Consider the following 16946-nt stretch of genomic DNA (forward strand, 5'->3'; position numbering starts at 1 on the left):
CTGCTCCTCATTTCCATTGCATTCATATACCACCACTTGTTCAGCCATTCTACCTCTCACCTCTTTGCAAATTGACTTTGAAATGTATAACTTCAACTCCAGCCTTTCATCTTATATCTGTTCTGCTCCCTGCATCCTGTGATGTTCATTTTCTTTTAAGAAAATGTTTTATTGGTGACTTCCCTCATAACACAGGGGAAAAGAATTAAGTAGGGGCAGCTAGGTGGCTCAGTGAATAGAGAGCACCAGCCCTGGAGTCAGGAGGACCAGAGTTCAAATTCGGCCTCAGACTCTTAACACTTATTAGCTGTGTGACCTTGGGCAAGTCACTTAACCCAATTGCCCTGCCTTCCCCCCTCAAAAAAAAAAAGAGAGAGAGAAGAAAAAAGAAAAGAATCAAGCAAAACAATGTAAGACACCAACCCACGGGGTCATTGTTCAGAAACACAGCTTTCATTATATCATTTCCCTGCCCTGCAGGTAGTATCAACATTAGAAATGTGTAGATTGTTTCTGAAATGGCATACATTGCCCTTATACTCCTTGCCCTGGCCAAAGCTTTCCAGTAATACGACTGAATCAATTCATCCAACGTTATTTCCCATAATCCTCTGTAGTCAGGTCAGCAATTTTGCTGGTCCCTAGCACACCTGGTATGTTGGTTGGCAAGACATTACAGGGAGATGTGGTATTTTCTCTCTTACCATTAAGTCCTCCTGGAAATATTTGTGTGAGGACATAAAGATTCAAAGAAGTTTTGGGCACTAAACCCTGAGCTGATGCTGTAAATTTCAAAAGGTGGACAGAACTTTGTATGCACAGACGTTCTACCTTAAAAATATGAATGTTTGAATTTTTTCCCTTCTCTGGTTATCACATGGCGTCAGTGTCATGAATTTTGAATTTCTGATTACTTTCTGTTTTATTTCTCTTTTTATTAAAGACAAAACATAATCATACTGGACTCTAATATTTTCATAAATGTTTGAGAATTTTAGTTAGTACTACTTTGAAAGTATTCAAAAGTTTTACGTTCTATCAAGACTAAAAGGACCATGGACGGTGGCCATAAAATTGACTCTGGAATCATGTGTCCATAATTTTCTCCTCTGTAGTTTTGATGGAGATGAAAGTGCAAATCCTGTGAATGTGAATTCTTGAACTTGAATTCACCCTTATCCTGAGGGTTCATAAGGGAGAGTTTCTCGCCAAATTTTTTTTTCTTAATCATTAGAGATACTCATCCATAGCTTGGTGGTTTTAAGGGAAGCCTTTGAATCTCTTAATAAGTTTCCTTTTTATCATTTGGAAAAGTGTGCATGTTTGTGGATCCATAAATACAGTATTTGGACTTGAGATTTTTCATGAAGTCTTTTATCACATCGTCATTGTTTCCTTTGTAATAAGAGTCCAATTACTGTTTACAAAAAGTTTGATAATATGGCAGTTTGGACTTAAAAGGTCTAATTGAAATATCTTCTTAATTTTGACAAAACCCATGTGCTCATTGAAAAGAAAATTCATCTCATAAATGTCTGCCAAAGTTAATAGACCTGGATATGGGGGAGAAGGGGTGGGTAGGAAGGCAATGATTCTTTAAAAAACAAGTAATATTTAAGATAAAGTTGCAATATGAATTTACACCTTTTGAGTATGAGGGTATAGCTGTATGAAAGAAATTGTGCTTGGTTTGATTCAGAGGACAATAATCCATGTCCTTGATCTGTAGTGAACACAACAGAAACAATCACAGGCAAATTTACTAGCAATTTTTCTTTTCCTCATCTATAAACTTTGAATGAGTTCATTTACTTTTTAACCATCTGATGACCTTGTTTGAAAAAGGGGAAAAAACCATTTCTGTTCAGAAATAAACACATAACTAGTGATTAGTAGGAGGATTTTCATATGCTTCTGGAAGGAATTTATAACACCTGTTTCCAAAGAAAGCAAGAAAAATATTACATGTGTGTTTTTTCCCCCAAAGATGTACTTTGTGCAACTGAATTGGACACCAAATAAAGAACCTTCATTATGTGCAGAATGAATAGCACTTTCTAAAAACTGCCCAGGTAACATATTATGGTATTAAAGAACTGAAAAATGTTTGCTAAAAGTAACCCAGGCTGCTTTAAAAAAAAAAGACTAAATGAATGGATTACATGAGTCAAATTTCACAAAAGTAGTGTGGATTTGGTGTCAGACCCAAGTGTACATTTAAATATATGTTGCTATTGCTTAGATGTTATCTTGTATAAAAAAAACACCAAACCTTCTAAACCTAATACACTTAACTCTTCCTTCCTCCAACTATACACACACACACACACACACACACACACACACACACACACACACACACCTTGGTTTTCTCTTGTGAAGTTGGATTGTTGGAAGTAATTCTAAGATTCTTTCTGTCTTATAAATTGTTATAAATCCTTTATCATAGAGTCCTATAAACTGAGGCTCAATGGGCACCTAGTCCTATTCGGACTCAGTTGTCCTGACTCATGGTCCATTGTGCTTCCTTTATCACTGCCTGTTCATTTTCATTGATTCTATGAACTGGTTCCACCAAATCTCATCCCATGGTTCTCCCATCTGTCTAGATCTAATCTCTCTCTGGACTCCACTTGCATATGTTTCTTCTGCAGTAAAAAGAAAGGGTTGGTCTGTATGTCTCCTGAAGGACCCTTCCAGCACTAATTCTATGATCCCATGTCCTAATTATTCCCTGAACTTGGAACATTGATGAAACAGTAGGAAATAAAGTGAAAGAACTCAGCCTCTGTGTTTTTTGCTTATGTTAATTCCTTGAAAAGTTTCTCATCAAAACAAAGCCTCTCTGTGTCTTCATAATTTCTTTAGTTTTAGCCCTCAGTTTTTTCAAGTCCTAATCACTTGTCCCTGTTTCCTGCCAGAGGGAAGCCGAGTTGTGTTAATATATAGTTAAGTTTGAGATTTTTTTTTTTTGCAAAGAAAATCTGAAGTTAGCCAAAGTAATATCCTTTTACATTTAGTCTAATTAAAAGGAGCCACCCAGCTAGACAGTCTTCCTGTGTGGCTTTATTTAATGAAAGAGAGTAAGGAGAGATTTTTAAATTCCTAAAATTATGGTCATTGAAGTAGAGGTATTTGTGCTTTGTGCTTCATCCCCTCCTATAAACTGGTGACCCTGATGGATGGTTTTTACTGTTGCTTTTTTTCTTACATTATATTTTGGAATAAACTGTGAATAAAAAATGAACTTAGCTTTTTTATTTTCTCTCTTAATGTTTAGCTTCAGGTCAAGAGAGTGTAGAAACTGGCTTGAAGATTAATTAAAAAAACAAAAACAAAAACCATCTGAGATCATGGCAATTCATCTCATCACTTCCTGACAAATAAAGGAAGAAGAAATGGACACAGTGTCTGATTTTATATTCTTGGGCTCAACAATCACTGCAAATAGCAATTGCAGCCATGAAATTAAAAGATGCTTGTTCCTTAGAAGGAAAGCCAAGGCAATTCTGGACAGCATAGTAAGAAGCAGAGACATCACCTTGCCAACAAACGTCCAGACAATTAAAGCTAGGGTATAGCTGAGAGAGTTGGACTATAAGGAAACCTGAGTACTGTAGAATCAGCAGTACTGGAGAACACTTTTTTTTTTTTGGAGGGGGAGGAAGGACAGTTGGGGGTAAGTGACTTGCCCAAGGTCACACAGCTAGCAAGTCTGTCAAGTGTCTGACACTGGATTTGAACTCAGGTGCTCCTGACTCTAGGGCCGGTGCTCTATTCATTGTGCCGCCTAGCCGCCCCTAGAGAAGACTTTTGAGTACCTTGGACCAGAAAGATAAGATTAGTCAGTACTTCAGACTCTTCATTGAAAGGATAAATACTAAGGCTGAAGCTTAAATATTTTGGCCACATAATAAGACAGGACTCATTGGAAAAGACCACGGTGTTGGGAAGATTGAAGGCAAAAGGAAAAGGGGAAAGCAGAGGATGAGATGGGTAGAGAGTGTCATGGAAACAATGAACATGAGCTTGGATAGATTTCAGGAGATGGTGGATAGAAGAGCCTGGTGTGCTGTAGTGTGTTGGATGAAGAGTTGGCCACTATGAACACCACCACTACCGCCATTACTTGTGCACTTTGTCATGTGAACAGTCTCCAGAAAATCTATGTTGTTATATAACCTAAATGCGATGCATGTTTTTAGCAGCCACGAGAAAGAAAGAAGCTCTCTAATTTCTGAAATGAGGTCCCATCAGGTATGCTTAAGAAAGTACCCATTTTTATTCTTTATTTTTTTTTTAGGGAGGGGGGGAGAAGGAGGAGGCAATCAGGGTTAAGTGACTTGCCTAGGGTCACACAGCAAGTAAGTGTCTGAGCCTAAATTTGAATTTATATCCTCTACAGAGCTGGTGTTCTATCCACTGCGCCACCTAGCTGCCCTGAAATTATCCATTTTTAAAAGTCATGGGGTTCCTTGGTCGTTATGGTTCAAAACATTCTTTTCTACATTTCTGGTGTGTTCTTTTTTTTTTTTAGAGAAGTGATAGATGACGTAGAATGGATGCTTAGGAGGTATTTCTGTGATAGGGCATCGGGATTCCTCCAGCTGTTAACTGTACTCATCCAACTTTGGTAAATTGTATATAATGAATGAGGAAAGATAAACCTTAATCTACAAGTGGCCTTCAGGGACTACTTTCCTAATGCAGCTCAGCAGTGTGAGGGAAGAAATTGGGTCTGGCTTGGTTCAGAGGGCAGTCATCCCTGTCTGTGATGCTATGAACCCAACATTTGTCCTGTATAAGGCACTGTGATGGAGGCTGTTTTACCTTATCCCTAAAGGAGAGTGCCTTGTTGGGTTGATTTGGTTAAAACATTTGTTTGTTCCTAATTTTGTTATGAAATTCAAAATATTGGGCAATTTAAGAAAGGCTTGGAATTTATTCTCTGGCTACTTTAATACCCTTGAAGATAAGGGATCTAGAGTATAATTGTCAAAACACAGAGTCTGAACCTCTGTCATATCCAGAGTAAGATGAAATTGGGAAATGTTTAACAAAATTTAAAAAATATAATACAGCATAGATACTATTAATTTGTTGTCTTCTAAGTCAATATCCTGGATTCAGTTCTATTTGAATTTGATCTAGGGGGAATGTGGTGGCTAGCCAGAAACAGGCATGGCCTAACTTTAAATAAAAACCAGAAAAGACATTCTTCTTTCTTAGGTATGTTTATATTTTTAGAAGTAGGTTTGAATAAAATTCAGTAAACTTTTATTAAATGCCTACAGTGCTAAGTACTGGGGGAGATATAAAGTTTAGAATATATTCATCTCTTATCCTCGTGGACCTTACAATATAGTAATGACAGGATAATGATAGGGTAACCTTATTAGCAAATGCAGCAGTTACAGGCTAAATGTTTTGTGAGGTTGGAGGGAAGAAAGGCTAGAACTAGGAATGAATAGGGATGACTTCTGAGAGGAGAAGTTTTGGTAGGATTTGGGTGAGGAGAAGGGGACAAGGTGCTTCTCAGTTCTACTTTTCGGCATCCTTCTCAGAAGACAGTCTCATAATAAGGAGCAAAAAGTGGGGGGGAAAAGTCAGACTAGCAAAAACTAACCGCATCAGAAAGTGGACCGCTGACAAGATAAGCAGTATTTCATATCCGTAGTTCTCCCTCTCTGCAAAGAGATGGGGAAACACACCTTTCCATATCCCTTTTTTGGGAATTGTTTGGTTGTATTTTTGCAGCATTTAGTTTTTGTTTTGTTCCCAAGGTCCTTTACCACGTCTGTTATCAGAGTTAATTGTGAAATACTGTTTTCTTGTTGTCTGTACAGAATCTTTTCAGTTTCAAGTTCTCTCTTGTGCTGTAAACAATACTACCTTTATGTTTCTTCAGTTATTTTAATCTTTCTTTAAGGTGGCCCTGATGTCACTGGCTCTCTCTTCCCCTCACTCCTGATCCTATCTTCTCATTGATACTAAATTTTGTTTTTTTTGTGCCCCCCCGTTCCAAAAAAAAGATTTCTCTCATTCTTTACATTTTGTATCTTTTCTATTTTCTCTAGATCCTCATTTCCTGACACCCCCCCCCCCCCCTTCATCTTGTCTCTTTTATTTTTTTCTTTCTTCTTATTTTTTTTTTTTTCTCCTTTTCTCTCCCCCCCCTCCTTCTTCCCCCCCCCCCCCCCCCATTTATCTGGTCTCTTCGTGTTCTTCCTGCAGTCATAGCTTGTAAGCTATCCATTCTAGGCTCTCCCCTCTTCCTTTCCTGCCACTTCCTTGTAGGCCTTTGCCCAAAGATTTCCCTTTTCCACTTTGTATCATTTAAGAAACAATGCCAGTTATTGCAGGTGTCAGAGAGGACACCGACCCATGGCAGGTCTCCTCTCTTACCACATCCCTGATTATATTGCCCACCACTGATCTATGCCGTCTCTTGTTCACTTTTTTTTCTGTAATTGCCTGGAAATCTCCCTGTTTCTGTGCTCTCTTACTCCTCCAGGCGCCAGCTGCTTCCAGGGTTCTAACTGACCACCTCTCTCTTTACTCGGAGGAGCAGCATTCATCAATGGAATCCTCCTCCTCTCCAATCACCCACTCCTTTGTAGTCTTTTCTCTGAGACTAGAGGTCACTTTCTCTTCAATGCTAGCTTTTGACTTCAGCACTTTACTCCTATCCCCCCTGTTCCTCTCCTCTTCCTTTCATGTACCTTCCCTTGTAGGCAGACTGTGGCCATTTTCTATCCATAATACTCCCTGTCTGCCTCTTCACTGTCACTTCTACCAGATTTCTGCCTTCACCCCCTGACTCCTTGTGTACATTTAGAAAGAAGTCTCTAGCTGGTCTCTCTGTGGTCACTCTGCTGCTATTACTGTTCTTGTCTGCTGTATTTATTCACTTCTTTTGCATTTTTGCTATTTGGGATATTTGAGAGGCAAATAATATCTTTAGCTCAGGTTTTCTTTTCAAAAATGTTAAAAATTTTTCTTTATTTTTGAATGTCCATCTTTTGTCCTGTGTGGTTAATCTCAGAATCGCATGATAGGTCTCCAGGCTGTATACCGAGCCCTTTTGTTTGCTCTTTGGAACACATTTTTCCTTTCCTTCCTTCCTTTTTTTTTTTTTTTAAAGCAATCGGGGTTAAGTAACTTGCTCAAGGTTACACGGCCAGTTATTTCTGGGTGTGGTGCTAAGTATCTGAGCCCGGATTTGAACCCCAGGTCATCCTGACACTGGAGCCAGTGCTCTTACTTGCTGAGCCACCTGACCGCCCCTTCCTTCCTTTTTCTAGTGGGTACAGGAATAGGCTTGTGTTATTTAAATGTCTGTTCTTTTATAGTTGAAGATCCCCTGATGGAAACAAAGAACTTGTTTAATTTAATTTAACTACTGTATATTTTAAGGGTTTTTTTTTTTAGTTGATTTTTTTTTTGGAGGCAGTCTATGAATTCTTTTGAATTGGAATTTCATTTTCTATGTTCAGTAGCTCTGGGTAGTTCTCTTCTGTTATTTCCTTCATTACAGTGTAAAAGGTTTTTTTGTCCTGGTGTTCTTTTGGGAGAACCATGATTGTTAGGTTGTCTCTGTGCATCCTATCTTTGAATTAGGCATGATTTGCCTGCATAGTGAGCATATTTTCATTTAATGCTATTGTTTTTTGTTTCTGTTCTCCTAGGTTCTCCTTCTGTTCTCTTGTTTCTTTGGTGAGGTTAATGGGAATGTAAATTTTAAAGATCTTCCCTGCCCCTAGGCTAAAGTGCACCTGGAGCCTGGGGTAGGAGGCTTGTTTTTCAGGAGATAATTTTTGATTGGGCAGTAGGTCAATAAGGTTGTTACATTCTCTGAGCCAGGAGAAAGCTATATAAGCCCTGATGTGTAGTTTTGTTTTGGGACTCACTTTGAGAAGTGTTCTGTGATTTGATCAGATGAGACTCTGGGAAGCCATTGTTGAGAGTCTTCCGGCTTTGAAAAACCCAGATGTTGATGAAACCCAGATGTTGATTTGGTATGGATGTAATGGTTGGCTAGTTTGGAAACTGTCTACTTGATCTGTTTCTCTGTCTTGATAATTCTGTCTGTATATTCTGAAGTTCGGGGTGCTGACCTTTTTCCCCTGAACTAGGTAAACAATATATATTTGACTGATTAAAGTAAGCTTGTTAACCCATTTTGAGTTGCTTTCCTTTATCAAAGCAGATCTAAGAACCTGTGTTGGTAGCCACCCTGAGGACGCTGGGGTGCTTGCTGCTACATGAGGCTTTTGCCATTGCAAATTCAAAGTCTTCTATTCTGTTTATTTTTACTGTGTAGGACATGAATTCTTCTCTTATAATTCTCATTTCTCTTTAAATCACTCAGAAATAGCAGGTTGTAGTTCTTCATCCTCATTCTAAAAGATCTTTTGTCTCATTAAATGTTGGATCATTTTTCTTTATTTTGCAGTATTTATTCTTAGATGCCTGAACTTCTTTACGAGATCTGGGAGCCATATTTCCCTCTCTTGTTAATGTTTTTTGGTTTGATTTACCTGTTTATATTCAAAGTTGTTGAGTTTTCATTTTCCTGAAATTTTTGGTACTTTCAATCATTTTCTCCCTTACTTTTCTCATCATTCACTTCCTGATTCCCTCACTTCTGTGGTTTCTTTGGGTACTGAGTTCTCAAAGTGTCCCAGCCTCCTCCCACAATGAGCAGTTCATTATTAATCCACCTAGGTCTATACCCCAAATGACTTTTGAGTGGTCAGAACTGGCCTCAGCTGAATAATGTGTTCTTTCCCTCAGGCTTGGTGGAGTGCTATACTTTGGGCCCCCTCCCTACCCCCACCCATTTTCTTCCCTCACTTCCCTTACCCCTATCCCCCCTTCCCTGGCACTAGCAGTTCAGAGCTTTGCAGCACTGGTGCTTCTGGGTTGCAGCTCCTGGTGGCTTTTGCTCCTGAGGGGCTGTGGCCGGGCTGGCTGTCAAGGCTGTAGTGTGGTGGCACTGGAAAGAGGGAGGGTAGAAATTGGTTTTGATGTAAGCTTGTGTGGGGTCCTTGGGTCTATTAAGTGTGGCCTTAGTGACCATAGTTTCAGAGGTGGGGAAGGGGGCTACTGAGTAATCTCTGGGTCAGTGAGCATCACTTCTTGGTGTATTATGGAGACAGCTGAAATTGAGTTTTATTTTTGGTGTATAATTTATGTTTTGAAGAGGTTTGAGAGGTTATGGAGAACTGGAGAAAAATGTCTAATCTTTTATTTTGTTGCTTATGTGACCTAGAAGTCAAAATATTATCTCATTTTTGTCCTCACAGCAGACCTGGGAGGTAGGTACTGTAATTATCCCCATTTTACAGCTGAGGAAACAGGCAGAGGTGAAGTGACTTGCTCAGTTGCACAACTAATAAATGTTTGAGAATGAATCAGGTTTTCCTGACTCTAGGCCCAGCACTAACCTCTGTGTCATCAGCTGTTTAACTAGTCTGAATAGTTAGTGAGATCTTAATATTTGTTGAATTATTGAATATTTTTTCTATTTAAAAATATGTCCATAATAACTGTGCTAATATCTTTTTATTTATTTATTTATTTTTATTTTTAAGCAATCGGGGTTAAGTAACTTGCTCAAGGTTATACGGCCAGTTATTTCTGGGTGTGGTGCTGAGTGTCTGAGCCCGGGATTCGATCTCCAGGTTGTCCCAACACTGGAGCCCGTGCTCTTACTTGCTGAGCCACCTGACCGCCCCTTGTGCTAATATCTTTATTCCTAAAGGAATATTAATTAACTTTTGGAAGACAAGTTGTTGGAATGGTTTCTTTTTCTTAGTTTTTTCTTTTATTCTGAACTTAAACACTTAAAAAAAGGTATTTCCACATACACAGAATAGTTTGAAAACGATCTGTTTTTTACTTTTGTTTGTTACTTTCTCCTTAACTTCTTCTGGTTCTCTCCTATAGTAGTCTCTCCTACAGTAGTCTTCCTTTTTTACATTACTATTTCTTTTCCTTTTCTCCCCTCATTAACAGAGAGAAAGAAAGGGAGAAAATCCCCTTTTAACAAATAAGCAGAGTTTAGCAAAATGTAGTCCACTCAGTGGCCATGTCCAAAAATCCATGCCCATCGCCTTTCTGTGATATGGTAGATAACCTATCATCCTAGGTCCTCTGGGTTGGTCATTGCTTTGATCAGAGTTGTCTTTTTTTTTTTGCTTTTTTTGGAGGGCAGTTGGGGTTAAGTGACTTGCCGAAGGTCACACGGCTAGTTTTTTTTTTTTTTGTTAAGTGTCTGAGGTCAGATTTGAACTTAGGTCCTCCTGACTCCAGGGCCGGTGCTCTATTTACTACGCCACCTCGCTGCCCCTGAGTTCTTAAGTCTTTAGAAATTGTTTTTAATTTATATTGTTGTTGTCCTTGTATAAATTGTTCTCCTGATTTTGCTCACTTCACACTCCCCAAGATTCTCCGATTGTGTTTTTAAAATAGCATCCATCTAAAGATACTCATGGTTTTCTTTTTTTTTCATCCAAAGTAGATTCATGTTGCTTTGTTATGATTCATTATGAGCTCCTTTGATGCTCCTTCCCTGCCCCCTTCAACTTTAAAAACAATTCCCCCCCCCCCTAAATTTGGAGAACCAGTGAGTGCCCAGGTGCTGTTAGCTTTTGGGAAGACAAAAATGAAACAGTTCATCCTCTCAGGGAGCTTATTACTTTTCATTGGAGAAAACATAATATATACAAAGCAAATATAAGGTGATTTTAGGGTAAGGTGCTTTCAGCTGAGGGATCAACAAGGGCTTCCTGTAGAAAGTTTAAGGTGAGCTCAGGAGAGCAGGAATGCTAAGAAATGGAAGGGGTGGGCTTGGTGGAAGGGTGGTTCATTCTAGGCATGGGGCCTCACATAAGGTACAAAAGGCTTCCATGACAAGTTTTTCAATAGCTTAACATCGTACCAGTTTTGCTCATTCCTCCAATGGGCTTACTTTGTGACTAGACCTTAAGTATGTGGAGAATTTAAGAGAATTTTTTTCCTGTGAGATTGGGAGAGCAAAGATGTTATGGAGGAGTGAATGCTGTGGACAAGCTGCTGACCAAAGAATACTACCCCTTGGGTGTTGTGGGCTGGTACCAGTTTCTTAGGAAAGGGCAAAAGGGCTGAATTTTGAATTCACATAAATACTTATTTCTTCCTGATGAAGTGTGCCTTTGAAGAGAATCGAATTTAACCATGTGTGTTTTTTTTCCCTTCCCCCACAGCTGCCTTGCCCTTGATTGTTCTAAACTTGGCCAAAATAAAGCCATATCAGAGAGGCTTTTTCTGTAGTGACAACAGCATCAAGTATCCGTACCATGACAGTACCGTCCCATCCCCTCTCCTCTACGCAGTGGGGTTCACTCTGCCTATTTCTTCTGTAAGTAACTAACTCTCTAGGTAGTGGTGGGGATGGTGATCATGATCAGGTGGTGGTGGAGGAGGAGGAGGTATGGAATTGGGGTGGGGTCTATTGCTGTAGTTGAGCAATTGATTTAGAATACCCACTCACAATTTAATGTATCAACAGAGAACCAATTAAGGATTTATAGAATGTTAACTAGAAAGGGACCTTCAGGATCATCTCATCTAAATTTCTCCTCTGAAAGATAAGGGAATGGAACTCTATAAATAGACATACTCAACATAACAGAGATAGTGACTGAGCCAAGAGACTAGAATTGTTTGTTTTTGATGTGATTATTAAAAGAAAATACAATACAACCCCCTGAACCAGAGTTGCGTTCAAACCAGATTAAAATGTAAATGGAAGTATTTAGCAAAATAAATAAAATACAATAGAACTAAGATCATGTTAATATGTGGTTTTCTAAGTCTATGCTTCTATTTGCATTTTGACACCTGTCCTAGAAACCCTTAAGGTTGTCTGGGCTTGAAAAGAAAGTACTTTTTAATTTGAGAATTCACAAACACCCCAGTCTGTTCGGTAGAGAACATGGAAATAGACACACTGTCCACCCAGGCCTCACGTGTCTAGTTTGCAGAATGATCTGACCTTTAATCATGTTAGTAACTGGAGCTTGACCTCCTTTTAATGAAGGATCCACCACCATATTCCTGCACTTACTCATTGAAGATTGAACAAAGAATCAGTCTTCTCTTTTTGTTGTTGCCTAGTCTGAGATTTAGAGCTGAAAGTAACCTTTGAGATCAGTTGTCTCATTTTGCATATGAAGTAACTTTCCCTTCGAAGAGGGAGAAATTACTTGCCAAGGTTACAGAGGTAGAAACAGCTAGCCATCCAGCCCAGTCTTACTGCGCATCTCTGGTCATTTTGTGATACCTGTTTGTTCTGTTGCTCGGGTAGAGGAGAAGGACCTGCCTGGCTGAGGAAGGGGCGTTTCAGGCCTTGTCAGGGTCTACGTGGACCGTCCCTCACCATTGGCCTCCTCTTGGCATTTTGCTCTTTCTTCGTATTGTAGTGGCTCAGTATTACATTCAAAAGGATCTGTCTTTCATTGATTGGATGGTGCAGGTTGTAGCTCATATAAGGCAGCGCCATTCTGTGTGACTCTTGCCCAGTGTACTAGAGGCCTTGGAGGTTCAGGATTAGGGCTGCTAATAGAGACATTAGCTATCCTTTCACTATGAGAACTAAAAGTAAATTCCTGCCTGCTGAATAGCATAGTTTGAGTTCTTTCTCTTTTCTCTCTTTCTCTTCTCTCTGTCTCTCTCAGCATTCTAAATTAGATCCCTCAGAAACCGATAATATACTGCCTGAAATATAGTCCCCAGTCTATTGTGCCATGTTTAAAATGTCAAAAAAAAAAAAAAGATTTCATCATTATCTACAAACTATTATTTGAAGGTATCTTCATTTGATATATTTTAATTTAACCTTAAATGAAAATTATCTCAATGATATGGATGCTTTTGCATAGAGCATCTTCATAACAAATATTATCTTAAAGATAAAGCGGAAAGTGTAAATATGGTAGGAGATAAACTTAGTTTCCCAGGGAGTGGTCACAGTATCTCATTCATCTTTATGTCCCCTACATTTGCCTTGTAATCCTGGTAGACATTGAATAAATAGTAAATGGTTTAATTTTAACTTTTACAATAATTTTATATATCCATACATTTTATAAGAATTTATAATCATGTTTTTATAATTAATTAAAAGATACTAATTTTTTCTCCTTTTTCTTACTTTCCAAAGCAAGGTCTCTGAAGTTTTCTCAGCTCATTCTTCCTATGCTAATATAAAACGGCATGTTACTTGAATAACTGACACCTTTGACACATGGTTAAGTTCCCTTAAATGTGATTCTGATAGATTTTCTTTTTGAGATATTGGAGTCAAAATTCATACTTTGTGGATTTGTTGTAAGAAAAAAAAACCCCCACAATTAGCAGTTACTTCTTCAGCCCAACTTGGAAAATGTTTTCTGTTTTCTGTTTAATCTGTTTCAAAAGATGTGTCTTAAGCTTTAGCTTGACTGTTGTACATTTCTTATTTCTAGCATATGGTTCAGTACACTTATTTAGCTTTAGCACTGATTTTATGTTTTAGAATGACCAAATGCAATGTGGTGGTAAGAGTATTGTATGCTACCGGTAAATAGCTGATAATCACATTTCAGAGAATGTAATTTTCTGTCCTTAGGTCTTCACTCTTATTCTTGTCTCTTTGCAATAAATTTTTCCAAAATTTATCATCCTTTTAAAAATACTATGGGAAAAAGTAGTGAACCCTGGAGAAGGTTATATAGAAGGTATCATTTAGACATTTGTGTATCTAGAAATGATTTTTAATAAATTTAGAGTATGATAATGTTTGGGAAAATACATTATTGTTGATTCTTTGCTGCATTGTACTTTAAGCATACTGAGGAAGAAGGAAAGTGTGAGTATATAAAAATGTTTTTTGTTTCCTAAACAGATATTAACAGAAGTATTCTGTGTATTGTTTATAAAACATCTATTAATTTCTACTTCCTGTAATAGAGAGGAGTGTATCTCTAATGGAAATTGATTAAGAATGTGATGACAGAAAAAGGGATGCTTAGTCTCTTTTTTGTAACTTTCTACCCCCTTTTTCATTGTTTTTCTTCTCCTGTCATTATTTTCCCCCTATGTAAAAAATTAAAATGTGAGATAGAATGAAAACCCATCTATAATAGAAAGAATACTGGAGGAGTCATAGGACCTGAGTTTCAATCTCAGCTGTAATGGGCTTCTGTTTACTCTTTGAAATGGGGGAGTTAGAATAGAGAATTCCTTTCAGTTAAGTGTCTGAGGTCGGATCTGAACCCAGGTCCTCCTGACTCCAGGGCCTGTGTTCTATTCACTGTGCTACCTAGCCGCCCCTGTTTTCTTTTTCTTTATTGAATGAATTAAAGGAATACTAAAAAGTTTGATTTTTTTTTTTCCAGTAGTAGAACTAGCACGATAATCAAGCATTAACTCTCATCAGAAAGTATCTTTACACTATGTAGGTGTCAGAAAAGCAAATGTTACTTAGCACACCTTGAAATTGAATTTTCAGGATTAATGATTTGCTATAATTAGTTCCAAGTGAATGTTCAATCAAAAATTTAAGCACTTTAAGAAAATTGGAATTGAGTACGTAGATGTATCTTATATTATATTAGACCTATGAATGGAGATGGTTTAAATATTTTGACATTTAAAAGCAGATTTATATAGAAGAAAGAGTCATTTAGTAATGAGATATATTGCTGATAATCAAAATTGTAACTCATTTAGTTTTACATGAGTTGTTTTCACTGAATTCTGCTGTGGTTTTCCCTTTTGCTATGGTTTTTTCAACTGACTCATTGGGAAAACATCTGCTTATGAAATCAACTGGTTAAAAAGAGTCTTTAGTGTTAAACAAGTTATTAGTATTAGGGCATGTTATAGAATGCCTCTGATGAGGTTAACTAGTTACACCCTATGGCAAATGGGGTGTGCCTGGCTGGAAACAAGATGATTTGGTTGTCTCATTTGCTAAATTCTGCCTCTGTAAATTAGTGTCCTTTATTTTCAGTCTCTTCTGTTGCTTTCCTTAAGGGAAACACTAAAGGGTTTGAAATATAGCCTTCTTTTGTGCTCTTTGAGTAGAAGTATATCAGGTATGTATTTGGACCAAAAAAAAAAAAAACCAACCAGAAATTTCACATTTATTATCACTTTATTGTTTATAAAATTCTTTCCTCATACAACTTCAGTATTTATTTTAATAAGTAGTATTCCCATATTATAGCTGAGGAAACTGAGGTTCAGTATATATAACCTCTCCGGTCACACTAGTAAGTGTTACAATTAGGACTCATCTGTCTTCTGAGTTCAACCAGTACTTTTTCTACTCTATCATATTACCTCCTACCTGGTAACTAACTGAATCCTGTAGTGGGGAGCTTAATAAGATCAGCGTGTTAATTTTCTCTACCAAAAAATATGTATCCCTTTGCTATTCCCACAGAACTTTTGAGACAATTTCTGAATATTTTGGCTCCGTAACGTTCTTTCTCTGTCACGGACAAATGGTGAATTTGGTCACGGTGCCCTTCATTTGACTTTAAGAGTTTTCCATTGCCAGTTGACTTAGAAGCATAAATGAGGTGGGGGAGGGTATCTTTCCTGTTGTCTTTTCTGGTATTTTGAAAATGGGTGGAGAAGGCTGTCTGTGTTCAGGAAACTGGGTAATCTTTCCATGGTGGTGTTCTGCTGAAGGTTGTTTGCTACTAAAAACATGTTTGAAGTGTCTTCTGTTAAAACGATGAAGCTTCTTGCTATATATAAAATCACTGAAAATTGCTACAAGATAAGTATTTAGTTGGCCAAGTGAATCAATATAAGCATAATTATCTCCATAGAATGGTATTACTTGACTAAGTGGAGCAAACATATAAGTGCTCCATCTTCCTTATACTTATATTGATTGTCATTTTGTCTTTCCAGAGAAAAGGAGGGTAGATTGAGGAAAGAGGTTCATCAAAATCATAGGAGTTAGTTACCTTTTAATTCACAGGTGATTTGATGAAACTTTAAATCCAGACGATGTAAATGCTTTTTATCAATAAGGTATTTTCTTGTCTATTGTAACTATTTATAACTAGGAAAAAATGTAACTTCTCATAGGACAATTCTTGTATTTATTCAGTTCTGTACTTCATAAAATATTTATGTGGGTGTACTCACTGGACACTGGTGTTCCCCGTAAAGAAACATCACTATCAAAAATTTTTTTTGTAATCATACTTAAATTTTCCTGGCTGCTTAGATGAGAATTAATTTAAGAATTAATTTACAAGTAATTTTTCATGGCAAAGATTTCTACTAAAATTTGGTATTGGGCCTTTAGAAATTAAAACTTTAAAAAACCCTTTCTGTTTTAATATGTTGTGCTTGTTGTTTTGGTGTAAAGATACATTTTAATTAGGAACTTGGAATGAGAATGGGGAAAATATTTACCCCCAAAAGTTCTAAAAAAAAAGTTCTTAACTTCTACAAAAGTGTTCATAAAAATGCCATCTTAGAAGTGCTCTTTTATGTAAGGAGTATAGACTAGAAATTCAAACTCCCCTACCCCCATAACAAAACAAAACAGCATTTAAGTGAGGCAGGCACCTCAGAGTGTTCTGTGAGTTTTGACTACTACCTTATTCAGTAATTGGGACTGTGATGAGGCCAAAATAGCCTCCTGGGAGGGGCAATGTGTGAAGCTCCTCAGCTGTCCCTTGGAGCCATGAATAGCTTTTTGCACATGCCAATTTACAGGAAAATCACTTAATGTTCTGTCATAGCAAAATCCCTCAGGCTTGCCCTTTTCTAGGCTGCCCCTGTGTCTCAAATCTTGGCTTGTTGCTGTTTGCTTTTTTTTCTCATTCTCCTTTTAAATACATAAAATGGCATTACATTTAAGCCTTTGTATGAAGGTGCAGAGAGACAGA

At 37.7% G+C, this 16946-nt stretch overlaps 1 protein-coding gene across 5 annotated transcripts in view; it reads left to right on the top strand.

The window, feature by feature from the left end:
* The window catches only part of PLPP1 (phospholipid phosphatase 1), a 131536-nt gene that overhangs the window by 34727 nt on the left and 79863 nt on the right, over positions 1-16946 (top strand). Inside the window, exon 2 of one of the 5 annotated variants that reach the window (XM_069096511.1) lies at positions 11250-11404. The exons of the other annotated variants lie outside the window; for them this stretch is intronic. Within the exon in view, the coding sequence (XP_068952612.1) occupies positions 11250-11404 (155 nt within the window). The remainder of the gene's footprint in view (positions 1-11249; positions 11405-16946) is intronic. 5 annotated transcript variants of the gene reach the window in all.

Source organism: Petaurus breviceps, unplaced genomic scaffold, assembly GCF_028583685.1.
Source record: "Petaurus breviceps papuanus isolate PSGF00001 unplaced genomic scaffold, PetGlider_PUasm1.0 229, whole genome shotgun sequence".
In the NCBI taxonomy this organism is placed as follows: Eukaryota; Metazoa; Chordata; class Mammalia; order Diprotodontia; family Petauridae; genus Petaurus; species Petaurus breviceps.